This window comes from Cibotium barometz, chromosome 55 (assembly GCF_041138505.1).
Source record: "Cibotium barometz isolate CiBa-2024 chromosome 55, ASM4113850v1, whole genome shotgun sequence".
NCBI lineage: Eukaryota > Viridiplantae > Streptophyta > Polypodiopsida > Cyatheales > Cibotiaceae > Cibotium > Cibotium barometz.
Genome location: NC_141100.1, coordinates 15938074 through 15961764, shown reverse-complemented (window position 1 = coordinate 15961764; position 23691 = coordinate 15938074). Strand labels below are relative to the sequence as shown.

General features: G+C 48.4%; 1 protein-coding gene across 1 annotated transcript in view; it reads left to right on the top strand.

Moving 5' to 3' along the window:
- The window catches only part of LOC147607430 (Cleavage/polyadenylation specificity factor, 25kDa subunit), a 47080-nt gene that overhangs the window by 692 nt on the left and 22697 nt on the right, over positions 1-23691 (top strand). Inside the window, exons 3-4 of the mRNA XM_086790363.1 lie at positions 18135-18228; positions 18325-18398. Of these exons, the coding sequence (XP_086646489.1) occupies positions 18135-18228; positions 18325-18398 (168 nt within the window). The remainder of the gene's footprint in view (positions 1-18134; positions 18229-18324; positions 18399-23691) is intronic.

Sequence of the window (23691 nt, the reverse complement as noted above, 5' to 3'; positions counted from 1 at the left end):
AAAAAAGAGAGCAAGAGAGAGAGAGAGACGTTGTTAATGTCTACGAAAGACCCAAAGGGTTTATGAGACTTGCAAAGATGTTACATGTGATCAATGAGTAAACTGGATGCCGAGGCAACATGAAAAAAGAAAAATATGAGAGAGAGAGAGAGTTATATTAACATCTTCAAAAGACCCAAAGGGTCTATGAGACCAAATTGATGTGTATATAGTGTCCATGAAATCTCATCATAAGAGAAAACAAAAGTAAACTAAAGTTTTAAATTGAAGGCTAAGATCAAAGAGAGAGAGAGAGAGAGAGAGAGAGAGAGAGAGAGAGAGAGATTAATGTCTTCAAAAGACCCAAAGGGTCTATGAGACCAAAGAGCAAGAAAGAAGCTCCTTGAAAATATTGATCCATGGGAAAAACTGAAAAGTGGAAAAGAAACTAGCTACCTATAGTATGAACGTGTGTTGACAAAAAGGTAGTACAGATAGCCATGTGGCTAATATCAGGCGCCAATACAGTAGGATGGGAGCAATGCATGTCCCATCCAATAATAGTATTATCCTCCTCCATGACGGTTTGCAAGTGTGTGACCACCTCCCGTTGTGAGGCGTCTCCATGTCTATGGAGTATACCTTAGACCTGCAGCAACAGCTGGTGGGTAGGTCAGAATCCTAGGAGGCGGAGGCGGGGTAGTTGGGCTCTCCAAAGGGATCACACTTTCTTTCTAGTAACTGCAGGTGCGTGGGGCTAGAGGTTTATGTGGTCTCGATGGGCCGTGAGGTCCCTATGCTCTTGTATAGCATAAGATGCTGTCACCATTTGGTCCATCTCCGGCTAGATTTGTGCCATGTTCACATGGGACTAGGCCGGTGTCCCATGTGAAAGGGCCAGTCTTTTGGTCACATGGTGGAGCCAGATTCGTGCCACCCGTGTGTGACCAATACTGTCACATGGACGGGAACCAACCCGTGTGTGTCATGCTTCGTGCTGTATGGACGGGAGCCTGTTGGTGCCACCCGTGTATGGTCAGGATGGCGTCTTACCTATGGGATTGTCACTCCATAGGAAGACTAGGACATATATTCATGTTTCTGTCGCGCCAGTTTTGTGCTTGACAGGAACTTTTTGTACAAGTTTCATGAAAGGAAGATTTCGTCCATTACATGTGCACATGCATTTATGACTGCATGCATAAACTTGTTTTCGCATGTTTTGTTTGCGTGTGTTTGTGTGTTTTGCCGTGCCAGTATCCTGGACGGGGACGCCCCCAGTGTACCGTGGGAGTGCTGTTTGTTGACACATTGGTGTGGCAGGAATAGGTGGTAAGTATTACCATTTTGGCCCTTTTAAAATGTAAAATCCATAAGCTATGGTTAATTTTAATGTTTATTAGTAAATGTGTTCACGCACATTTAAAATTTGGACTAGACATTTATTTTCTAGTGTGGATGCCCATAAACTAACCTTTGATTAAAGTTTAATAATACTTAAATCAACTATTGCATGGGATCATTAGTAATTTTTTCACATGGGTGGTGGCTAGCTACTCTCTCTCCATCATGTGCTGTATTCTGATTTGTACCCACCTCCAACTTAATTGCATCCACCTGTACGTTCTGAACCCGCCTCCAGCTGCTGCCCGTGTGCTGAACGGTTGCTGTACCTGTACCGCCTGCTGTATTTCAACTGTACACGCCTATAATACTTGCAGTTGGTTGTTGCTCTGTACTTGGCTGGTTGTACCCGCCTGCAGCAAGTACTGTACTTGTCTGCAAATTGCACCAGCTTGTACCAAATTTGTACTTGTTGTACCAGATTGTACCAAGCTGTACTAGCTGTATCAACATGTACATGTTGAACCAGATTGTACCTGCTGTATCAGAGTGTACATGCTGTACCAGATTGTACCTTGCTGTACTTGAATTGTATTAGGCTGGTACTTACTTTACTAGGACCTGTACTTACAGTACTAGGAGGATCTGACTGCACGGTGAAAAGAACGCAACTCCATTGACTCATGCTACAAGCTATACCAAGTGCCTCATGTTTTTTATTTGTGTTAAATTATAATTTGCTAAATTAAGTTCAAAGATTTCTTCAAGTTTTGTGTAGAGTAGGAACAAAGTATGTTTATGCTAACCATACTCAGGAAGCATTCCTAGTTTGGTTAGTTTTTCCCTGAGTGGGAGTGCTAACCACGCCCTCAGAATTTCTGAGAGCCTGTGAAGGTTAGAAACACTAGGGAATCCGGGAGCAAAGCTTATCTGGGAGAACTAGGCAATGTTTCCTCCGCGGTGTACCCCTTTGCTTGTGCTACTACGGGCGTGCCTACTGGTGCACGATCTCGGAAGACCAATGAAAGCAGGTGTGCACCCAGTGAAGGTGGGAGTGTGCCTGTGACTTGGGTCTTCTTCGACTGTCTACACTTTATCGACAAGTACCCAATTATTTGAGTTGTATTCACTCCATGCGAGGAGAAATCTGGCATATTGGCCCGTGACACTTGTACATATAAATACTCCAAGAAATACAAATATATTGAGGGGGGAGTCGGTCCTTTCCGGCCCCAGTGCTGGTGTCAAGTGTTATTGGTCATTTTCAGTTTTAATGTTGCTAATAATGTCCATTGTTGATATTAGTTAAGTGATCTAAAAATGTGTAATTTTGTCTTTCGATTTGTAGGCGTCCTGTAGCATTTCAATGTGACTGCTTCCTAAAGGTCGTGGGGGCTGTCTATTTCTGGCCGACTTGTCGTGTGATGTTGTGCGACTTATTCAGGAGCTGGCCAACTGGCTCTCAGAAATTCTGAGGGCGCGGTTAGCACTACCACTCCAGGAAAAACTAACCAAACTAGGAAAGCTTCCTGAGTATGGCTAGCATAAACATGCTTTGTTCTTGCTCTGCACAAAACTTGAAGAAATCTTTGAACTTAATTTAGCAAATTTTAATTTTACACAAATAAGAAACATGAGGCACCTGGTATAGCTTGTAGCAAGAGTCAATGGAGTTGCATTCTTTTCACCATGCAGTCAGATCCTCCTAGTACTGTAAGTACAAGTCCTAGTATAGTAAGTACAAGCTTGGTACAGTTTAGGTACACTAGGGTACAATTTGGTTCAATAAGTACAATTTGGTACAGCAGGTATAATCTGGTACAATTTGGTATAGGTTGGTACAATAAGTATAGCTTGGTATAGTTTGATACAGCAGGTATAGATTTGGTGCAGGCTGGTACAGTTTGCAGGTAGGTACAATACTTGTTGCAGGCTGGTACAGCCAGCCAGGTACAGGGCAGCAGCCAATTCCAGGTACTGTAGACGTGTACAACTGAAATACAGCAGGCGGGTACAGGTACAGCAGTCGTACAACACACGGGCAAGAGTTGGAGGCGGGTTCAGCAGATACAGCAAGCGGGTGCAATCAGGTTGGAGGCGGGTACAGATCAGAATACAGCACATGGGCAGTAGGCGATGGAGAGAGTAGCTGGCCACCACCCACGTGGGGGAAAGTACTAATGTTCCCATGCAATAGTTGATTTAAGTATTATTAAACTTTAATCAAAGGTTAGTTTATGGGCATCCACACTAGAAAGTAAATATCCAGTCCAAATTTTAAATGTGTTTGAATACATTTACTAATAAACATTAAAGTTAACCATAGCTTATGGATTTTACATTATACATTTACTAATAAACATTAAAGTTAACCATAGCTTATGGATTTTACATTTTAAAAGGGCCAAAATGGTAATACTTACCACCTGTTCACACGCCACACTAATGTGTGAGCAAACAGTACTGCCACGGTACACTGGGGGCATCCCCGTCCAGTGTACTGGCACGGCAAAACAGGCAAACACGCAAACAAATCAGGCGAAAACAAGTTTATGCATGCCGTCATAAATGCATGTGCACATGTAATGGACGAAATCTCCCTTTCATGAAACTTGTACAAAAAGTTCTTGTCGGGCACAAAACTGGCTCAACAGAAGTATGAATATATGTCCTGGTCTTCCTATGGAGTGAATTCCATAGGTAAGACGCCATCCTAGCCATACACGGGTGGCACCAACAGGCTCCCGTCCATACAGCACGAAGCAGGTCACACACGGGCGGCACAAAACTCGTACCCGTCCATGTGACGCAGTGCTTGTGACACGGGTGGCACGAATCTGGCTCCCATCCATGTGACACCAAAAGACTGGCCCTTTCACATGGGACACCGGCCTGGCCCCATGTGAACATGGCACAAATCTAGCCGCTCTATGGAGTAACAATCCCAGAAGAGTGGCTCCAAACATGGAGATGGACCAAATGGTGACAGATGCATTCTTTGTCTTCGTGGATACAATTGAAAGAAGGTATGTAGGTTTGGGAGGTCTTGCTAACTTTGTCTCCCCATGCACTATCTGAGTAAGACCTTGTGATGATGATGAAGCTCAAGTAAGTATAGACTCAAGTATCCTCATACTACATCACTTGTGAGAGAAGGCCAAATCCATCTCGAAAAAGACATTAGAATCTCCCATGAATCTCATAGGGCATTTGAACACGTAGCTCCTTTGTCTCCACCTCTTTGATCGTCCATACCCGTGTCTCCAAATGGTTGCTCTCTTCTCTACGTGACTCTGGTGTGATGATACACTTTAATTGGTCAATGGAAATTTGCATGGCATGTGATATGTGCGTGTGTTTTACTTGGGGCTCACAATAAATTTACCCTCGGAGACCCACTGGATAGAACTAGAGGTTTGTAGGAAACCAATGGGGACATCCATGTTGTGCGCACGTGACGCTGGTGGGGGTAGGTCGTCGGAACCGCGGGGAGCGAGGGTGTTTGGCTCTCATAAGGGATTACTCTCTCTCTCTCTAATGACTTCGCTCGTGGGGCTAGAGGGTCCGGTGATGTGGCATATAGGTGTTGGAATGCACAGCGGAAAAGAGATGAACTGTTGTGAGAAAGAAAACGAAGAAGTGTAGAGAGAGAAGCTGTATAAACTCTGCTATATACACAAGATCTGGTACAAAACTTGGTGTGGGGGGCAACCAAGCATATATACTATCTGGGGAAGGCAGTCGGCCAGTAGCAAACTGGGCCGACAGCCCGAGATGTGCCCACGACTGAAAAATACCCGTCGGCGAGCAATATATTAGTCAGCCAGCTCCTGAATAAGTCGGCTAGCATCACAGGACAAGTTGGCTAGAAATAGACAGCCCCCACGACTAGAAAAAACAGGGAAGAACATGGAAAATGAGGAAAAATGGAGAGAACTCGTGGGTGGGCACACCCACAACAGAGGCCCTCACTGAGTAATATGGTATAGATAGGAGATGATTGCTAACACCTCCTCTCAGCTCTTGGATGTGGAACCAACCCTAGTGAGCTGGAGTGTTGACGGAGCATTGCTTGAGGTAGAGACTTCGTGAAGAGGTCCGCCACATTGTCCTCCGTTGAACAATAAACAAGTAAGATGTCACTTGCCAAAATCTTCTCACAAATAAAGTGATATTGTATCTCAATGTGCTTGGTCCGACCATGGAAGACTGGGTTCCGAGCAATAGCTATACAGCTCTGGTTATCGCATTGGATGACCATGGGTTCCTTCTGTGGAAAAACCCAAACTTACCAAGTAACCTCCGCAACCACACAACCTCGCAAGCAGCACGACAAGCAACCCGATACTCTGCCTCTATAGAAGATAAGGCAATAGTTGGCTCTTTCTTGCTGTTCCAAGAAATAGCTCCTAAGCCAAGGGTAAATCTGTAGCCTGATGTAGATCTCCTCGTGTGTGGATCTCCTCCCCAATTTGAGTCACTCTAACTACAGAGTTTGACTCGGTCCTTTGTTCCCCCTCCAGTAACATAGAAGAGTCCAAGATCCTTCATACCCTGTAGATACTGCAAGAGCCGCAATCTTGCATCCCAATGAGTCTTCAAAGATGTCTGCATGAATGAGCTCAACAGCCCCATTGGAAAGCTCAAGTCCAATCTGGTGTTCAGCAACCAAATCAATGAACCAACAAGCTCCCAATACAAGGAGGCATCAACATGCTCACAAGGATCATTAATTCGGTAAGTTTGGTATTCGGGTCCAACGGTGAAGAAATAGGCTTGCAGTATTGTTGCTGTGAAACAAAGAACCCCCTTTGGGTCTGGCAAATCTCCAAGCCCAAAAAGAAATGGAGTAAGCCTAAGTCAGTCATCTCAAACTCCTTTGACAAGGCAGCCTTCGGCACAGCTATGTGCTCCACATGACCGCCAATGAGAATAAGATCATCCACATAAAGGATAATCAAAGTGACCATAGTGCGTACTAACCATACTACGTTCCCGAAAGAGATACAAGTTAGGATCTGCAGCTGATCTCTGAAAACCTTTCTGTAGACAGAAGGAATCAAATCTTCTGATTCCAAGTCCTAGGAGCCTGTTTAAGACCCATACAAGGCCTTCCGTAACTTGTAAACCATCCCCTTTGATCCTGGAACCTCAAAGCCTGGAGGTTGCTCAACATACACCTCCTCCTGCAAGTCACCATTAAGGAACGCAGATTTTACATCCATCTGATTCACCGGCCACCGTTGAGAAGAGGCAAGGGCAAGAACTGTCCGAATCGTGGTCATCCTTGCTGTCGGTGCAAAGGTATCCTCATAGTCGATGTCAAGCTGCTGAGCATAGTCCTTAGCCACAAGTCTGACCTTGTGCTTGTCCACCGACCCATCAGACGTATACTTGGTTTTATAGACCCACTTGACACCAATAATTGAACGTTTTGACGGCCTCGGAACCAACTCCCAAGTGTTATTCTTCTCAATGGCTTCAAGTTTCACTTGCATGGCTTTCCTCCAAGTCTTTTGGAAAGGGCTTCCTTAATGGAAGTGGGCTCTTTGTCTCGACTGATACGAGACATCAAAGCATAGTTCACCTGTAACAACTCCTCTGATTGACTTTTATCACGAACTTTGTGCGATCTTTGAGGTCCACTTGGAGAAATACTCCGTAACACTTGACTTCTGAATGGTGTCCAACAACCACTTTGGTACTCGAACAGAACGCGGAGTCTCCTGTTGCTGTTGGGGCTCATCTCCAACCTCGGGCTCAACCTCTACAACTGACTGAGGCTGACTAGCTGGAACAACAACTTGGGAATCATCCTCATACTCATCTGGTTCTCCAAGAAGTGGTGGCTGGAGGCTGGAACATGCTCATCATAGACAACATTCTTGTTGACAACAACCTCGTTCCGCTCTGGGTCATATAACCTGTAGCCTTTGGAAAGATAGTTATATGCCACAAATACAAGCTTCTGGGACTTCGAGTCAAGCTTCCCCCTCTGCTTCTTTGGAATGTGAACATAGGCATCACTCCTAAAAACACGGAAATGGGAGACATATGGTTTCTTGCCACAATAAGCCTCATACGGAGTCATCTTAGGTACTGAAGTCGTTGCTTGTTTGAAACTTGGGGGTATGGACAGCCGTACCCACAGCCTCTCCCCAAAGTGGACGGAGGAAGATCACGATGCTCCAGCATCGTCCTCGCCATCTCCACCACAGTACGGTTCGTATGCTCAACTACTCCATTCTCTGAAGGCGATCCTGGCCAACTCCCGCTTGATGCCATGCTCCGCACAAAACCGCACAAAAGCATTAGAAGAATACTCCCCTCCTTTGTCAGCCCGAAGAGTCTTCACTTGCAATCCAGACTCCTTCTCCACCATAACATGCCACTCCTTGAACCGAGAAAAGGCTTGGTCCTTTTGGGAAAGAAAATAAACCCATGTTAACCCGCCACAATCATCCATAAGCAGCATGAAGTACAAGGAACCTCCCAAAGATGGGGTTTGCATAGGTCCACACAAGTTAGTGTGTACCAACTCCAAAGGTTTTGAAGCCCGTCTAGTAGCCTACTTCAAAAAAGACTCCCTGTGCTGCTGACCACGAATGCAATAACTACAGTGTCCGTGCCTATTGCTAACATCCGGCAAGCCATCCACCATCTGGTCCCGGAAACCCCGTCGCAGCTCATCCACAACTGTGCCTGAGCCTCTTGCTCTTTCCTAGTAGAAGGTAAAAGCTCACCCTCCTCCAACTCTGGCCGTGGAACTCCAACTACAATGAAATCAGCCAAAGCATAAGACTCTAGGACAGACTCCATCATTACCTTCCATATGCCATAATTGGTCCTGTCCAATTGTCGGTCCACTGGGAATATCGGGAGGGTGGGGATCTTCACATGCTTCTCAGCCATCTCAAGCAAATCAACCATCTCAAGGGTTCACAAGGTCTTGTGAAGGGAGGGTGCGTGGGAAAAAAAATGAAGAAGAGGCTGCAAACACTATGCAAGGTGGCTGTCCAGCAACGATGGCCTCCTTCTACCTGCTTCTCCACGTCCCAAGCAGCTCAGAAATAAAACAGCAAACCCTCAAGCTCTCACTGTCTCCAAGCTTCAAGCCACCTGGGGCTCTGATACCATGTCAGAATGCACAGCGGAAAAGAGATGAACTGCTGTGAGAAAGAAAACACAGAAGTGTAGAGAGAGAGAAGCTGTATAAAAGTGAGTTATTGGTGCCTGAGGGGAGCTCTCGTAAGGCCGATTTTCTAGAGCTTTGCAAGAAGCTCAAGGTTGACAGACTTCCCTTTGTGGATGCATGGAGAGCCAAAATAGACACTACACGACCACGCCCTCTGCTCATTGCTTCCTGGATCTTTCGAGTCGCAAGGCACTCATAGATACCCGCAAAGCGCTTAAGGGCAAGACTATTTACCTCTCTGATGATCTTACACCCCCCCCATAGGTGGTTCATTGGAAGAGCTCTATGAAGAAAGTTATGGATGCCTGCCTGTAAGGAGGGCAAATAGGTGGTTCACCGAGATGGGAGAGTCATCATCACAGAGAAGCGCACCAAATAGGGGCGCGGGGCCTGTAAGACACCACATTTGGACATGGCGGTTTGGAACTGCAATGGCACTTAATGGTCAGATGTAGGTGGTTTCCAGCATACTTTCTTCGGACGAAATGTCATCTTCTATATGGAGACACACTAGAGTGCTGAGAGAGGTCTACCCAGGGTTGCAGGATATTAGTGGGAGTCTACATACCACGAGAAGACCCGCACATCTTGAGGAGTTGGAGGATCTGGAGGTGTAGCTGTGATATGCAGCGGAAGTCTTTGTATTGGTTGATCCTGTCACACAATATGCTCACACCGTCTTCTGTATCCTGAGTTTCGTGAGTTTAGCAATCCACTTTTAATACTTCAAACTTTAAAGAGATGAGAGAGAGATATGAACACTGAACACCAGATTGGGTCCCGAATTACCCACTGAAGGGCCCCCTATCCCGATAACGAGATAGTATTTGCTTTATTACTTTAGAGAGAATGACTTTGGACTGTAGATAAGCCAAACGCAAGATCTCGGAGGATCGGCGAGCGGCTGATCTGTACACTGCTGTAGAAACACCTCAATGACTTGATCTCGAGCCTATGCACTCCTCCCAAGGGCATGAGGAAGGGCTGCACACCTGAGGCTCAAAGAAGAAGAAGGTGGACTGTTCTACACACTGTTAGAATGCTGAAAACACATATGAATGCTGTGTTACCTTCACCAGATGACTGCTGAATGTGTTGATGATGCACAGAATGCTGGACACTGATGCAAACAACAGTTTCAGGGCTGGAAACTGCTGTAGACTGTTGCTTCAGGGCTGGAATCTGCTGTGAACAGAAACGCAGGTGTCTGGAGTGCTGATGGACTGAAACGCAGGTGTCTTGGGGCTGCTGGACAGAAGCTGCAGGGTACTGAGGCTGCTGGACAGAAAACGCAGCACTGCTGCTGTACGGCTGTGCAAAAACGCAGGTGAAAACAGGCTGCAAACTGGCGTTGAATTGAAGATGAACTGTGGACTGAATCAGAGCCTGAACTGAGTGCTGAATTCAGGGCTGAATGCAAGCACCTAGGGCTGAATGAAGCTAGGGTTTCTCAAGGGCTGGAGAAGCAAGCTTATGGGCTCTAGGGTTGGATTAGTCTTGGCTGAAAGCAAGAGAGAGGAGAGCTCTTAGCACAATGAAGACTGAATCAGCAAAAGAGGCTCTAGGCAAGCCTATTTATACTAACTGGAGGTTGGTCATTTAATAAACTTAATATTTATAAATGCCCAATAATGCAAATAATGATAAATAAATACTAATAAATATGGGAAAAATACCAGATAAATCCCAGTAAATTCCCTAAGGCTTTGGGGATGTTCTAAATGATGCACAGGCATATGTATGCATGTTATGCAAGATGCAGAGTGCTTTCTGATGCAAACCCTAAGGCTTCTACTGACTCTACATGCATGAATGATTCTCTCCAAGTGGGTTAAGGGACTTGACTGACTGACTGACCCACTAAGGCTGAGGAATGACCTACGTAGCTCGTGCCTGACTTATCCTGGACTGAGGATGTACAATGGGGTCACGGCGTACGACAAATATCATCCTATTGGGTTCTAAAACTGTACAACTGTTGCACTTCTGATGATGAGCCATCTTGTCACCATGCACTGAGTGCAGAGTGCATGTGACATTCCCTCCTGATTAGCTTGGCGGCAGGTTCATGGCTTCCAAGTAGTCCGCCAATAACTGGGGGTACTCCTGGAAGAACTCCTCGTTGAGCCATACGGCTTCGTGGGTGCCTCGATCTCGGAACTTCGTATAGAACTAACGAATCCGTCAACCAGAACCATGCTTCCATCGATGAAGAAGGATCTGCTCAGGCTCAATAACTTCTGCCTCGTCTACCACGTCTGGCTGCTGTTCATCTGAAACATCAAACACTTCTGGACCAACATATGGTTTTAGCCAAGAAACATGGAAAACATCATGCATTGTCCAACTGGCAGGCAACTTTAACTTCATTGAGACATCACTTATCTTCTTAACTATTGGAAAAGGTCCAAAACTACGGAAAGAAAGCTTGGGACAACGTTTGCCCACTTGTTTCAATCTCTGCTTCATGATACGCAAATAGACCCAATCCCCTTCCTTGAAGTGGACATCTCGTCTAGATTTATTTGCCTGTCTGCTATATGCTTCCTGAGCTTTGGTCAAGCGGTCTTTGACTGACTCAATGATCTCGGAAAATGCTTCCGTGGTTTTATTAGCCTCTAAAGATGGAGACACCATTCTCGTCAAAAGAGAAGAAAAACGGCGACCAAAGGCTGCTTCATATGGAGTCCGTCCGATACTGGATGAATGCGTGTCGTTCAAGATAGCTTGGACCAACGGAAGATAGTGCTCCCATTTGGACTGCTGGTCATGACAGTATGACGGCCAATTGATTATAAATTTCTGTCTGGCCATCTGTCTGGGGATGGAATGCACTAGACAACTGCAACTTAGTTCCAAAGTTTTCAAATAATGCCCTCCAGAAATGCGAGGTAAACTTGGAATCTCTGTCTGATGTTATGGTGCTAGGCAAACCACAAATTGGATACCAATGCTTGAGAAACAGACGGGCTACGTCCTCGGCTGTGGTCGTATGCTTGCATGGGATGAGCATGCAGAACTTACTAAAGCGATCCACAATGGTAAAACACTGAGTGTTACGGGATCCAGTGGATGCTGGTAGAGGCCCTACAAAGTCCATAGATATGTCGATAAAAGGTCCGTCGGGGATAGGCAAAGGTTGAAGTAAACCTGCCTTCTTTGAATGGGGAACCTTGACTTTTTGACAAATCTTACAGGCTTGTACATGTGCATAGACATCACGTCTCATCTTTGGCCAATAAAAGGACCGTTCTAATTTCTCGAGGGTACTGTTGATACCCCTATGTCCTCCAACTAAGGAGTCATGGGCATCGTGGAGAAGAGCGGAAGGCTTTTCCCGAGTAACACAGAGACGGTTCTTGTAGAACAACCAACCGTTCTGTACTGAATAGTGGCCAGGCTCAGAAGTGAGGGCCAAACTATACTGAGTACCAAACTCAGGGGAGTCGACATATTGGTCTTTCATACTATCCAAGTCCTTCCCCGTGATTTCGAGAATGGTAGCTTCTTGGACTGCCTGGATGCTGGACTTTCGACTGAGAGCATCTGCTACTGGGTTATGCTTACTAGGGATGTATTCAATCATACCTCCAAACTGTTGGAAGATTTGACTCCACCTGGCCTGTCGATCACTCCACTTGGCACTTGGCATAGTCTGAAGCCACTTAAGTGCTTGGTGGTCTGTTTTCACTGTGAAAGCCTGTCCATAAAGAAAAGGCTTCCAATGTTTGAGCGCTGTGATCACACCCAAAAGCTCTTTGTCATATACCGAATAATTCTTTTCGGCGACATCCAACTTTCTGCTTTAATATGCCACGGGTCTATTGTCCTGCTGGAGGACTGCACCTATGGCTACATTGCTGGCATCGGTGATGACCTCGAAAGGTTCGTCCCATGATGCTAACTTTAATACAGGTGCTTCTGAGGCAGCTTTCTGGAGTGCACGGAATGCATCAAGTGCCTTACTTGTAACTGAGACTTTCTGCTTGCGAGTCTTCACCCCCTTGAGCAAGTCGGTAAGAGGTGCTGCAAGGTTGGAAAACTGATGCACATGGGTACTATAGGCCTGACAAAGACCTACGAATGAACGGATTTCTTGGGCGGTCTTAGGAATATCCCAATCTAAGATCTCCTGAACCTTTTAGGGGTCCAGTCTAATCCCATCGGAACCGATGATGTAGCCCAAATACTGAACTTCCTTAACACCAAAGATAGTCTTTTTGGCATTTATGTAGAGCTGATTATCTCGCAAAAGTTGCAAGACTTTCTCCACATCTTTCTCATGCTGCTCCGCAGTGGCTGAGAAGACTAGTATGTCATCAAGAAATATGAAAACACACTTCCCAATGTGGACTGCGAAAATCCTAGACATCATCTTATTGAACGTTGCTGGTGCATTTGTAAGCCCAAAAGGCATGACTACGAACTCGTAGTGACCACGCTCTGTCCTGAAAGCTGTTTTTGGAATGTCAGCTTCAAAAATGCGGACTTGATGGTAACCACTCTTGAGGTTGATCTTAGTGAAAAATTTAGCACCGTCTAAACGCTCCAAAATGTACTCTATCCTGGGCATAGGAAACTTGTTCTTGATAGTGAGTTTGTTTAATGCCCTGTAGTCTACACAAAGGCGTCCAGACTTGTCCTTCTTTTGGACAAATAGGATAGGTGCAGCAAATGGGGAGGAAGAAGGCCGAATGAATCCGGCTCGGAGAAGCTCAGATAACTGCTTTTCCAACTTGCCCTCTAAAGTCTTGGAAAGACGATAGGGAAACCTGCTAGGAGGGTTTGATCCAGGGACCAAATCAATGTGATGGTCCTCAAGGCGAGAGGGTGGGAGACTGGGTGGGAGATCGTCCCTAAGCATAATGTCCTGGTGTCTGGATAGGAGGTCTGCTAACTGAGGGACTGAAGATGTAAGGGATGCTACTAATGAGGGAGGGGCTGTTTGAGCACGAACATAAAGGAGTGCTCCTTCTGCTCCCTTGCGGATAGCTCGTTTGGCCTGGAGATGTGAAATCAATGGGATGCCAAGAATGCTTCTATCCCCACGAATCATGACAGGCTCAGGAAAACCTTTACAAATAGTAAAAGTGTCCTGCCCCCAATCGGGAATAGGCTCATACTGACGGAACCACTGAATTCCTAAGATCATGTCACACCCTAACAGAGGGGAGACGATGAAATCTCGTTGAAATGAGGCCTTCTGAACTTCAAAGGCAAACTGCTGTGCCTTCTGGGAAATGTGGGTGCGAAGACCAGGTGTAAACCCGTCCACATCCAAATGATATGGGACTAAAGTACAGTTCAATTTATTAGCCAACTGGGGAGAGATGGCGTCTTCAGAACTACCCATATCGAAAAGGACTACAAACTGTCGGCCCTGGGCAGAGCCATAAGCTCGGATAAGGCTCTTCTGAGCAGCATCGCTCTCACCCTCCTGCTTAGCATCAAATACCACGGATGGTATAGGATGCATGGAAGGTAAAAGTTGAACTGCATTTGAGGTAGTAGGCGGGGCTGGAGGAGCTGGGGAAGCTGTGGCAACTGTGGCAGAAGGAGCTTTGGCAGCTTGTGCCGCTTGCCATTTGTGGCAATCCTTCTTACCATGCCCTATAATATGACAGAAAAAACATCTATTTTCTGACTGGTACTTCTTTTGCTCCTCTGGAGGAAGATAACCTCCAGTAATGCCTGCTTTAGCCTTTTCATCAGGGGTTTTCTTAGGTTCTTTATCCTTTTTACCCCCTGAACTGGAGCTATTACTGCTGTCCTTCTTAGCATCTTTAGAAGATGCGTTACCTTTCCCTGTCTGTGCAGCTGATTGCTGCTGCTGGGGTTTGGTACTGGACTGAGATGTCTGCTTGGGCTGGCCCCTGTTGAGCTTCATTTCTTCATTCTGAGCGAGAGTCAGAGCCCGGTCATATGTACTTGGTTCAAAGTTACGAACTGTGAACCGAATGTTGGAGTCCAATCCACGAATGAATTGCTCCATCTTGGCCTGCTCAGATAACCCTAACTGCTGTGCTAAAGTAATAACCTTACCGGAAAACTGAAGCACTGGGGAACCGTTCTGTCTGAGTCCATAGAACTCGTCTTTCAGACCGGTCATGTACTGGGGCGGGAGAAATCTGGTCTTCAGGTCATGGACAAAGATGTCCCAGTCAAAGGCTGTGACACCTGTGGCCTGGTCAGTATGAATACTAGACCAATGCTGCCACCAAGTGACTGCCTCACCAGTGAGATGGGGAGCCGCTAAGTGGACTTTGTCTTGAGGGTCTGTGATCCTAGCTAATGGAAAATGAGCATTAAATTGATGAACAAATTGATTAACTGAAGAATGATCACACTTACCATCATACTTGCTGAAATTCGGTTGACTGCGAATGATGGTGGTTGCTGCTGCGGGCTGCTGGCTGGTGACACCTATGACTGGGGAGACTGAGGAGAGCTGCTGATACCTCAAGTGTATGGCCTCCTTTTCCCGTTGGTGTTCGAGTAGCATACGTTCTCGATCAAGCTCACGTTGGTGTTCCCGAGCGGCGAGTTCAGCCTGACGCCGGTCTTCGTCGATCCTGCGTTGGGCTTCCTCATAGTCCCGTCTTTCTTCTTTTTCTCTTCTCCTTCGGGCCTCGTCCTCTCTCCTTTGTTGTTCCATCTGAAAGAAGAGGGAGATGTAGTCGGGTGCTGCTGGAGGTGTAGAAGGACGTGCTGCTGCTGCCTCCAAGAGTTGGAGACGCTCCATGAGTAGCTGGTTCTGAGCTCTTAGAAGAGCTATGGTGTCTGCTGTAGGCGGAAGAGCAAGGTCTCCTTCGGGGGAGACGTCTTCCGGCTGATGAGTACTCTCTCCTGTAGACATGATGCTGAAGTCGGTGGTCGTGCCGGAACGCAATCTAACCATCTGAGGATGCCCCCACGCTAGGATACGGTGTGTGTGGACTATCTGAATCTGATACCAATGTGATATGCAGCGGAAGTCTTTGTATTGGTTGATCCTGTCGCACAATATGCTCACACCGTCTTCTGTATCCTGAGTTTCGTGAGTTTAGCAATCCACTTTTAATACTTCAAACTTTAAAGAGATGAGAGAGAGATATGAACACTGTACACCAGATTGGGTCCCGAATTACCCACTGAAGGGCCCCCTATCCCGATAACGAGATAGTATTTGCTTTATTACTTTAGAGAGAATGACTTTGGACTGTAGATAAGCCAAACGCAAGATCTCGGAGGATCGGCGACCGGCTGATCTGTACACTGCTGTAGAAACACCTCAATGACTTGATCTCGAGCCTATGCACTCCTCCCAAGGGCACGAGGAAGGGCTGCACACCTGAGGCTCAAAGAAGAAGAAGGTGGACTGTTCTACACACTGTTAGAATGCTGAAAACACATATGAATGCTGTGTTACCTTCACCAGATGACTGCTGAATGTGTTGATGATGCACAGAATGCTGGACACTGATGCAAACAACAGTTTCAGGGCTGGAAACTGCTGTAGACTGTTGCTTCAGGGCTGGAATCTGCCGTGAACAGAAACGCAGGTGTCTGGAGTGCTGATGGACTGAAACGCAGGTGTCTTGGGGCTGCTGGACAGAAGCTGCAGGGTACTGAGGCTGCTGGACAGAAAACGCAGCACTGCTGCTGTACGGCTGTGCAAAAACGCAGGTGAAAACAGGCTGCAAACTGGCGTTGAATTGAAGATGAACTGTGGACTGAATCAGAGCCTGAACTGAGTGCTGAATTCAGGGCTGAATGCAAGCACCTAGGGCTGAATGAAGCTAGGGTTTCTCAAGGGCTGGAGAAGCAAGCTTATGGGCTCTAGGGTTGGATTAGTCTTGGCTGAAAGCAAGAGAGAGGAGAGCTCTTAGCACAATGAAGACTGAATCAGCAAAAGAGGCTCTAGGCAAGCCTATTTATACTAACTGGAGGTTGGTCATTTAATAAACTTAATATTTATAAATGCCCAATAATGCAAATAATGATAAATAAATACTAATAAATATGGGAAAAATACCAGATAAATCCCAGTAAATTCCCTAAGGCTTTGGGGATGTTCTAAATGATGCACAGGCATATGTATGCATGTTATGCAAGATGCAGAGTGCTTTCTGATACAAACCCTAAGGCTTCTACTGACTCTACATGCATGAATGATTCTCTCCAAGTGGGTTAAGGGACTTGACTGACTGACTGACCCACTAAGGCTGAGGAATGACCTACGTAGCTCGTGCCTGACTTATCCTGGACTGAGGATGTACAATGGGGTCACGGCGTATGACAAATATCATCCTATTGGGTTCTAAAACTGTACAACTGTTGCACTTCTGATGATGAGCCATCTTGTCACCATGCACTGAGTGCAGAGTGCATGTGACAGTAGCAATCCTTTTTCGATACCAGTTTATAGGGGATGACCAGCAAGGATGCGAGATACATGTGGATTCGACTCACAGTTGCAAAAGAAACACTTTTCATTTATTTTTCTCATATATGCTGGGCTGAGATCATCTCCCATGTACATCTGTGTGCCCTTGAGGGCAGCCTCTCTGTCTAAGAAAGCCTGTCTGCTGGTGGCATCAGGGAATCTGATGATGAGGGGCCGCTCCTGTGTCATATCCTTCCTTGCCTTCCATATATCTGCAAATGGGGGGGCAGTCCCGTCAACTAGTTGATGCTCTCTTCTAGATAGGGACCTTCATATACCGCATCTATACCTTGCTAGAGACAGGCTCTCTGGCTTGCACTAGAGTCGTCTAGGCGACTAGCCGATACGGGACATGTTAGGGTTTGGTATGCCATGGTTACTAAGTGGTTCCTCTAGCATGTGGATCTAGTGCCAGCTGCTCCTGATGAGCTGGTGGGGGCCTGGCCCTTACTCCCATGACATCACGAGAGAGAGAGAGAGAGAGAGAGAGAGAGAGAGAGAGGAGAGTGCAGGTTTATATGGAAGTGGGACACAATTTGCTTTGTGGGAATGTGCACGCTGGCTACTCAGGGGCTTTTTCTCGTCATGGAACTTATTTCAATCTTCAAAAGCAGCAGCTGACAGAGAGCAGAGACTGAAATTTATGGCTCATTGAGCTTTTGTACGAAATGGTAAGTGCATGAGACACACCTACACCTACGGGTATGTTCAGCCAGATCGGTTGCGTTCTAGGCAGCCAAACTGACCAGAAGTGGACCAGTTCCCACCAGCTCCTATAAATAGGGTGTTTGGGCATTCAATTCAGTATCTCATATTTCTTGGCGCTCTGCCATCTGGAGTGTTGGTTTATATACGAATTGGAGAGGTGGAATCAGATCTGCAGCTAGGGTTTGGGCTGAGGGACATGTCTGCAAGCGTATGGGCTGAGATCTAGAGATAAACCTTTTGGGAATAGGTTATAGACAATTATTGTAAATTTTTATTATTAATACGAGGATTAGAATATGATACTTGTGTTAATGCATGCACTGCACTAGTAGTCTTACAATGCACATGTTGATACTTCTGGGTTAGTTTAGGCTTGCATCTCTCAAGTCTACCCTATGCATGATGAAGTCAATCAATCAACTTTGCAAGTAAAACTTCTTGTGCTTGTCTTCAATAACATTGTCATTGCATGATCGCATGCAGGTACAAGAGCACAATCATCCACATGTGCTCATGCTGCAGATAGGAAATACCTTTTGCAAGCTGCCAGGTGGACGCTTGAAGCCTGGGGAAGATGGTATGTCTTCTTACCACGTGCAGCAACTTTAGTTCCGCCTTCAGCTTTCTTGCCGGTTGGCAGTAGTTTGACTTGTCAAGCATCGTACTTTTGCAGAGATTGAAGGTTTGAAGCGTAAACTAACCAGCAAGCTGGCACCTGCCACAGCCTCTGTTCAGCCAGATTGGCAGGTAAATGTGGCTCCTCCTCTTCAGTGAAAGTTGAGCTTTTGATGAAGGTTCCAAATAAGCACCCAAAGTACACAAGAAACCTACAATGCTGTATGTGTTATTGAAAGACTGGCTTTGTGCAGTATATTGGGTCAAGATTGAAGAGCAACACCACCTTTCTCTGTTTGTTAAACCGGTCAAAACATGGTAATCTCCTCTGTGGAAAATCCCTCCTTTGTCTTCAAGGGATTGTGTCTATGTCTGTGTGGCTTCCTTGATGGGGCAATGCTGTTTGGCATGCCTTACCTCATGGCAACAAAAGCATTTCCTTGTGTATAAGGAGACCACCCTCCTAGTTTGCGTGCCCCTTCATTTTGGATCGTGACTGGTCCTAGATTTGCATATATTGCCTGCAAAGTTGGTGCAATTTTACAAGTCTAAATGTCCAAGAAAATTCTGGAGAGTTGGTGAAAGTCTCTGACCAGCTGAATATGACTACTATGTGTCTTCTTTGTCGATTCCTATGGCTGCTATTGTTTGTGTTGGAAATCAATGTTCCACCCTCTACTTGTAAGTACATTGGCTAGATCATGTTTGTAAGAGGCACCCTTTATGAGGTGCACCATGGTTGAGCACTTGTCATGCCTAATTTTGATACCAAATAGCAGCCGCCGCTGGAGGTGGAGGGCTTAGGAAATTTCGGCACAGTGTCAAATAGGTTACATGCAGTTGTGGACTGATATTCCTATATTGGGGTGCACTAAGGGCTGAAGGAGATTTTTTGGAGGGACCTTGCCCTCGAGTTGCTAGGCCAGATGGGTCCATAGAAGTGTCCAAATGGGCCCCTAGGCGTGTCTGGATGGGTCTCACGGTTGCACTTAGACATTTGGTCTAATATTACCTTGGTTAGTCGGGTTGAATTTCCCAATCATAGTTGCTTGTTGCTTGGACCTAGCCTACCCTAGGGGCCTATCTATATAAACTGGGTGATGTAATACTACTTGGACTATTGTTTGCCTATAGCTTACCCCAAGGGCCTATATATAGAAAGTGCCCTATCTGAAAGCTCGCTGAAGCCCCCCCCCCGCCCCCCCGCCCCCCCCGCCTGCTACTATCGCCTTCGCCCTCGCCCTCGCCTTCGCCATCGCCTTCGTCCCTCCCCTCCCCCCCCCCCCCCCCCGCCTGCCTGCCCCGCGCCCTCGCCCTCGCCTTCGCCCTCTCCCTTCGCCCTCTCCTTCGTCCCCGCCTGCTCGCGCCCCCCCCCTCCGCGTCCCGTCCTTGCCCGCCTGCCCCCTCTTCCTTTCGTGCCCCCCGCCCCCCTTTCGCGCCCGCCTGCCCGCCTACTCCCGCCCCCCTTTCGCGCCCTTCTTTCCCCTTTTCGCCCCCCCTTTCGCGCCCTTCCTGCCCCCTATCGCGCCCTTCCTGCTGCTGCCGCTACCCGCTACCCGCTCCCTCCCCGCTTCCCCTCGCCTTCCCCCACCCCCCCTTCTCTCTCCTCTGTCATCCGCTCCCCCCCCCCCCCCTCGCTTTCGGTCTTTCCCTCCCCGCTCCGCGCTTCCCCCCGTTTTCGTGCAGCTTGGTTCTTGCAGGACCCTCCGTCTCCGCTTCGCCCTCGACTCAGCTTCAAACTCTGATGGAGGCCCATCCCGCCTCACCTCAGAGGGACTCTTCTGCAACCCCCTCGCCCGCCCCTGAGGATACCCCCATCAGGCTTTCTCCTTCGCCAGAAGAGGAAGCGAGCCTCGTCGCAGAGGTGGAACGCCTCCAGGTACATTCCACCATCTGCCGTATAGTTGGCACCCGCCCCAGCAGAGGGGAGATCTGGGATCTTCTCCTGGCCCGCCTTCTTGCAGATGTGGGCAAGATCTTGGACGTTCAGTTACTAGGCCGCGGACACTACCAGATTGAGTTCGAGACAGCCCAGAGCGTAGCCCAGGTCCTAGCCATGAGTCCCCTTGACATCAGGGGCGCTCAGGCCTTCTTCAGACATTGGCAGCATGGTTTCGACCCAGCAGCGGCTGAGCAGGGAGAGCGCCTATTCCATGTCACAGTTTGCTTTCCTGGACTTCGCCGCGAGTACCGTCCGCTCCTTTCTAGAATAGGATCATTGGTGGGCTCGGTGCTTGAGACTGGCCCCACAGCAGCTTCAGTGGTGGCTAGAGTAGCTGGCCTTCCTTCGGTCAGAGTTTTGGTTCCTGACATCTCCTCCCTTCCGAAGGTCATTCAGTTACCTAGGATAGGGGGGGGGGATGGATCGATCAGAGAGTGGAGTTTTCAGGGCTCTCGAACCAGTGTTTTATATGCAGGCAGGTTGGCCACCTGGCCAAGGCCTGCCCTCGGAGGAGACCCCGACCTTCACCGCAGCAACAGACCTCCGATGGCTCGTCCACAGATGTGGCTCGGCAGGCAGCCTCCGGGACACCTGCTCAGCCTGGACAGGGGCGCCGTAGAGGGAGACAGCCACAGCAGCATGCCCAGAGACCGACGCAGCAGCAGACACAGCCTCAGCATCATTGGGTTCCAGTGAGGAATAACTTTGCTCCCCTCTAGGAGGAGACCCCAGCGCAGACTGAGGATCAGGAGATGCCAGCGCCCCCCCCCCCCCCCCCTTCACCTCCACCCCCACCCCCGTCCCCCGTCCCCCCCTCCCGCCTCGCTTCCACCCTCGCCTCCTCCCGTTCCCGCTCCCGCATTTTCAGCGTCTCCTTCCCCACCCCCTTCTCCCCCTCCGCTCGTCTCAGCTCCCCGGGAGGCATTGGCAGTGCCCTGGCGCTCACCTGCAGTCCGGCGGGCACTGAGCACCGACCTTGCTCGTGTACCGCAGAGGAGACCTACCATGCCGATTCGTGCTTCACGGATATCCTCTATCCGCAGTCGGCTGAGTAGTCTCGACAGTAGACAACGCTCGGAGGCTTTCGACTACTCCTTTACACGCCTATTTGGAGCGGAGGGCCCCCATGAGCCAGCACCTATCAGAGTTCATGTGGTGATACTTCCGGCCCGAGGGGAGGAGGCACTTGATTCAGCGGTGGCCTTCTCCTTCCCTCTTTGCGGCACTCGCGACCGGGAGTGGACTCTGGATCTTGCTCTTAGTATTTTGCAGACACAGGCAGTTGAGTTTTCTCACCATGTGAGCGACTGGGAGATTACAGGGTAGGTCGACTCTGGGAGTTGGCACATTTCTTTGACACCAGGAGTGCGGATGCCTCCGAGAATCGACACTTGGTGGTTCGCATAGTGGCAGACCTAGCGCGAGACCCTGGCTATGTATGCATACATGAGGATTCTTTCTCCGAGCGGGAGGCAGTCGCTATGGGACACAGCCACTGGCGCCTGGTCCGAGACTCTTGTAGCACACCGGGTGGGCAGATTCGTAGTCGCTCGGATGGGGATTACTCTCTATCCAAGCCGCTTGCGAAGGCCCGCCGTATGGCTGAGACAGCCTCCACCTCAGCAGGCAATCCATGAGGATCATCTCATGGAATGTACAGAGATGCCTGGTTGGGAGCAGTATTGATATTTTGATGATGCAGGAGCACCATTTGAGTGAGAGCAGGATTCGGAGATATGGTTCGGTGATGCTTGGTAGATGGGACACTTTTTGGTCTGCAGGTTTTGGCCCCTTGGGTGGGCAGGGAGGAGTATGTATGGTCATTGCGGATGCATGGCGGCAGGCCATTGTGGATCGCGGGGTCACTGTGCCTGGCAGAGTGCAGTATGTTATTCTGAGGATGCACGATGAGCACATTGGTGTGCTCAATGTCTATGCGCCCAATCATGCTAGTGCCAGAGTTTTGGACCCTTGTTACAGATGCATTGCCCGAGGCCGCACATTGGTGTGTTGGGAGAGACTTCAACATGCTTGAGAACCCGGCCGATAGGGTGGGAGAGAGTCATGTTACAGTGCACGGCACGGAGCTTGCAGCTTGGGAGCGATTTTGTATGACACTGCGGATCACTGATGCATGGCAGCATGAGGCTTTCTCCCGTTCTCAGGACAGTTTCTCAGGACAGTCTTAGTTTTTCTCGGTCGGATCGCCGGCAGGGAGGGACTAATCTATCACGGATTGATCGCTTCTATGTGGGCGACAGGTTCGGGGAGCGTGGTGGCTCCGTTGGCATTCTCGCTGGCACCTCTTTCTCAGACCATGCGCCAGTTATTTTGACTCTTGAGGAGAGGACACGGGAGACCAGCTTGCAGTTGAGGATCCCAGAGAGGATACTTACAGACCCCAGTCTTTTTGAGGACATTGAGAGGATATGGCAGGATAGCCAGAGCTCTGACCTGGATGCAGCAGGCCAGTGTGCCCAGGGGCTCATCGAGCTTAGCTCTTTTTTGCACGCTACAGCCTTGACACGGCTGGGAGAGACACGAGAGCGGGAGCGTCGCTTGAGACGTAGCCTTGCTTCACTCCAGCGCCTTCAGGAGCAGCTGCCTACATGTGAGTGGGTGGCGTCCCAGCTGAGCCGGGCACGCTAGGAGGTTAGAGAGGCAGAGGAGCAGAGACACGAGTTTTACTATCATCGCCAGGTCTCTCAGTGGACTCAGCTTGGTGATAGAGTGATTGGGAGGTTTTTTGAGATCACCGGACCCCGCCATGCTCGAGCAGGAGTACGCCAGCTCAGGAGGCAGGACGGATCGTTAGCCACTGAGCCCGAGGAGATTAGAGCTATTGCCACTGAGTTCTACAGAGATCTGCTTTCAGCGGAGCCAGCCACGGAGGCACGTGATGCTTGCAGACAGACTGTGTGGGTCCATGTGCAGAGGAGAGTCAGAGATCGTATGCGCACAGCTTTGGGTGAGCCCCTTTCAGAGGATGAGCTTGGTGAGGCTTTGAGGGCCCTCCCGCGTCATAGTTGCCCTGGAGAGGATGGAATGATGCCTGCCTTTTTTATGCGCTATTGGGACCTTTTGGGGCCAGGCCTCCGCAGGGGTTTTCAACATGTTTTGGACATTGGGGTGATGCCACAGAGTTTTTCAGAGGGCTTGATCTTTCTTATCCCCAAGGGGGAGGGAGTGTCATATGATATTCGGCAGTGGAGGCCTATTACGATCCTCAATACTGTCTACAAGGTCCTAGCCAAGGCCTTGAGTTTGAGAATCCAGCCCTTCCTTGGGGATTTGATTCATGCTACCCAGACAAGATTTGTCAAGGAGCGCAGTATCCTTGACAACATTTTCACCTTTCGGGAGGTGACGGCCCGAGCTAGATTTCTCGGCGAGTTGGTCGTTATGCTTCTCGATTTTGAGAAGGCATACGATAGAGTCGACTGGGTTTTTCTGGAGGGCACTATGCTTCGCCTGGGTTTTGAG